The following is a 4,021-nucleotide window of genomic DNA, read 5'->3' as shown; positions in this document are numbered from 1 at the left end:
AGTGTTGTAAATACAACTTAACCACTGATTTCTAGTCGCGTCCTCTTTTGGAAGGCCAAACAAAGTGGTTTCGCTTTCACAACGAAACACACAGTGACTCAACAACATGGCAGCGGCGGCAACAGCAAGAATTAAAGTTATGCCTTCTTTTTTTGCATGAACATTTGGGCGGCGTTATGCAAATCTTCCCACATAGTGATGTAGACATGTGGGGGCGTGTTAGAACGAGCCGTTTTAGGTAGGCGTGGCTGACTCTTAACTTTTATAAAGAATATCTCTTTGGATTTGAGACTTTAGTTTTTGCAACTTTACAGATCTTCTTTATGCACCAAGAGCTTGTAACACTCCAAAGAGAAAGGAAAAATTGAAATCGCATCATATGACCCCTTTAACAGCCTCTTGCATGCAAATACGAATGTTTTCAAATGTACAGAAATCTCGAAGCCTAACCATCTCTATAAGTGTGAACAGTGTGAATCATGGCAAAAGATAACACAGGATTATTTTTGCACAAATGAACAAGTGTGAAAAAGCCAAATAGAGACAGAAAGCCTTTATTGTGAGGAGGTTACATTTGCAAAAACTTACATAAACAGATCTTCATCATAATATGTTGTCTTTAATGACACATTACAAAAATATTTGATGTTCTTCTATAAACTAGTTTATACTTTGAGCTATAGGCTAGTTATCTGCAATACTTTATTTTTCCGTACAAAACACTCTCTTTAGAAATACATTAGTAAGACAAATGACAGACGAGTTAAAAAGAGAAACAATTCAAACATAATACATTCTGGATTGTTTAACCCCATAGCTTTAATATGCTGATCATTTAGTGACAATGCATTTGTCAGTTTTTTTTTTCTTTAAGTTTTGCTCAGACTCCACACTTGTCCATTGCTTCCAAAATGTTTCAGAAGTTGGAGGATGCAGCTCAATATGATCACAAGGTCCCCTGGCTTCCAATGTTCCTGCTGTCAATGATCTTGATGAGCCCCTTTACCCATGAGTCAGTGGGTCTGGCACACACGAAATAACCCTTCACAGTCTTGAACCTGTATTCAGAGAAATTCAATACCATCAAACACAAAGTAACTTGCTCTGTTGGTCAAATAAGTTCAAACCAGTATAAAAATAATATTGATTATTAATATAATAAACAAAAATAATCAAATGAATAATTATAATATATATATATATATATATATATATATAATAATAATTATTACAATTATTATTATTATAAATATAAAAAATATAAAAATAATGAATATAAAAATAATACTTAAAATAAAAATAAAAAATATGCTCAGTTTAATAATGATAATAATTATACTATTGTAATTTTTCTCCCACATACACAAAAACAGAGATATATTGTTGTTACACTTACAGCACGGCTTCCTTGGGGCACTGCTGGCTTGTCATGCTGTATTCAGCCACTTTTTTGATTGGCACAGGACGGTCCGAAAAGGAGAAACAGCATCGTTGTGGTCCAATACGCAAACCTAGATTAAAGAATACACAACCAAGTTTTTGTTAAAACAGTATACAACTAGAATGTACGTTGCACAGATTATAATTAAATGTTTTACATATTTTATTGTCAAAAAAAAAAGTTGCCTTGTTTTTCAAAATGTTAATTTATCTTTCTCCTCCATCTTACCTTCACTGAGGCTAACTGCGCACAGAAGCACCATCACTGCGGAGAAAATGATGAAGCGAGAGGCAGTCATTCTAGCCGTTATTTTGTGCTAGACTGGCTGGATGTACAGAGGGTCTGTTTGAGGTGAAGCACTCAAGCCGGACTTGCTGCTGTGTGGCTCATTGTCCAGGCTATCAGCCTTTATAGAGAGTCTTCTCTGAGGGGAATATCCCTTTATGTGTGGAATTTGAGGAGGGAGATTTTGGGTCGAATTCACCCACACAAAAAGAAAGTCCGGCAGTATCTGCCGACATCCCACACGTGCTTCTGACCTTCACAAGTCATATTTAGCTTTCACTTCCTCTTTCACTACAGTGGCTTGAACAAAAAAACAAACAGCCACACTGTGTGCATTATACTAGAAGGAAATTAGATGCATTTGCGCCCATGCCATTCCAAACACTAAAAGCATCATCAAGAGCGTCATGAATTTTGTTGAATGTATTTGGGATTTCAGAGTGGACACACATTTGGCAATTTGGCCAAATATTGTGGATTTTAAACAGAGAATAACATATGAGAAAGATAACATAGATTGGTCAAATATAATTTGGCTGAGGGGTCAGATGAATTTGGAGCATGTGGGGGGGCTGGTGACGTCATCGCATATAATTCAATGTCTAATATTTTAAAAACCGAAGCAGCTTTATGCACCAAGAGCTTGTAACACTCCAAAGAGAAAGGAAAAATTGAAATCGCATCATATGACCCCTTTAATATCTAAAAAACCGAAGCAGCACAAACAAATTTTTTTATGGCACAAACCAGCAGTAAAAAAGACAGTAACAAAAACAAAAATATTACCAGCACAAACGAAGCATAAACAAACAAGACAATTTGGGGTAATTTTGGAGCATGTGGGGGGGCTGAGTGACCTCAGAATGATCATTAAATAATATTTTAATATCTAAAAAACCGAAGCAGCACAAAAGAAAATATTACCTGTCCAGCACAAACGAAGCACAAACGATTGAGCCTGTTTTGTGTGAATTTGAAGCATGTGGGGGGCTGGTGACATCATCGCCTATAATTCAATGTCTAATATTTTAAAAACCAAAGCAGCACAAACGAAACTTTTACCGGCACAAACCAGCACAAACGAAGCACAAACAAACGAGACTATTTGGGGTGAATTTGGAGTATGTTGGGGGGCTGAGTGACCTCAGAATGACCTATAAATATTATTTTAATATCTAAAAAACCAAAGCAGCATAAACGAAAATTTTTACAGCACAAACCAGCACAAACGATTGAGACTATTTTGCCGCCGTTTTGCGTTGGGTGGGGGGCCAACTTCACGGAGTTGTCAGATTGTTCATTTTTGGGTGAACTATTGTTACATGCATGCCTTGTTTTCTGTTCTCTCCGTTGTGACCTAGTTTTCCTGATTTGCCTGATTATGTCATTCAGTTCATCTGTTGTCTGTTAATCATCTCATTTGTTCCCTTTGTTTGGTTCATGCGTATAAGTCCTTTCTCTGTCTATGTTAAGTTGGTTTCTGTGCATGTTCTCCTGGATTTATCTGATTAAAGGACTTTTCGTTGATCTGCTTCGTCTTCGTGCAGTTTGTATCACTAACGCATGATAACTATACTGTCCCAGTCCATTTTTAAACTATGCAATATGCAATAAATTATTACTGTTTTTCTGTTCTGTTGCCATAATAATAATAATTAATAATTATTATTATTAACTTTATTTAAATTTTATTTTGTTATTGATAGAATAAATACTTTTTTTATTAAAAATGGGATTGAATGTATTTGTAACTTAAAAAAACAACTAGCCTCTCATTTGATTCCTCTTTTTTTGTTCTGTTGCTATAATAATAGTAATAATAATTATCTATCCATCCATCCATCCATCTATCTAGAAATGCTGGACTACTACTACTAATAATAATAATAAATTACCCTATATATTATAAATGTATATTATTATATTTTGTTATTGGTAGAATGTGTGTGTGTATATAAGCCAGCTTATCCTATAGGGTCATCAGGAGATTACATAGCCTGTATCAACAACAACAATAATAATAATAATAATAATAACAATATATGTTGTTATTGGTAGAAAGAAAAATGTATTTAATGTATATAACTTAATGCATTTTTTATTAAAAATGGGATTGAATGTATTTGTAACTTAAAAAAACAACTAGCCTCTCATTTGATTCCTCTTTTTTTGTTCTGTTGCTATAATAATAGTAATAATAATTATCTATCCATCCATCCATCCATCTATCTAGAAATGCTGGACTACTACTACTAATAATAATAATAAATTACCCTATATATTATAAATGTATAT

General features: G+C 34.1%; 1 protein-coding gene across 1 annotated transcript; it reads right to left on the bottom strand.

The window, feature by feature from the left end:
• Nucleotides 1-566: 566 nt before the first annotated feature.
• Nucleotides 567-1,811, bottom strand: LOC107674955 (C-C motif chemokine 18-like). Its single transcript, XM_016469117.1, has 3 exons — nt 1,670-1,811; nt 1,397-1,511; nt 567-1,058 (listed from the first exon to the last, which is right to left on the bottom strand). Exons 1-3 carry the CDS (start codon nt 1,737-1,739, stop codon nt 947-949), a joined length of 297 nt encoding a protein of 98 aa, XP_016324603.1. The 5' UTR covers nt 1,740-1,811; the 3' UTR covers nt 567-946.
• Nucleotides 1,812-4,021: the final 2,210 nt, after the last annotated feature.

Source organism: Sinocyclocheilus anshuiensis, unplaced genomic scaffold (assembly GCF_001515605.1).
Source record: "Sinocyclocheilus anshuiensis isolate Anshui unplaced genomic scaffold, SAMN03320099.WGS_v1.1 scaffold1065, whole genome shotgun sequence".
Lineage (NCBI taxonomy): Eukaryota > Metazoa > Chordata > Actinopteri > Cypriniformes > Cyprinidae > Sinocyclocheilus > Sinocyclocheilus anshuiensis.
Note: the sequence above shows the minus strand (reverse complement) of the source record. Positions and strands in the feature narration are given on the sequence as shown.

Bases quoted from the DNA above. Each gene is read 5' to 3' on its own strand.
- LOC107674955 (XM_016469117.1), bottom strand. From the start codon at position 1,739: ATGACTGCCTCTCGCTTCATCATTTTCTCCGCAGTGATGGTGCTTCTG. The intron at 1,512-1,669 runs GTAAGATGGAGG...TCTTTAATCTAG, and splicing joins CGCAGTTAGCCTCAGTGAAG to GTTTGCGTATTGGACCACAA. The intron at 1,059-1,396 runs GTAAGTGTAACA...CTCTGAATACAG, and splicing joins TGCCCCAAGGAAGCCGTGCT to GTTCAAGACTGTGAAGGGTT.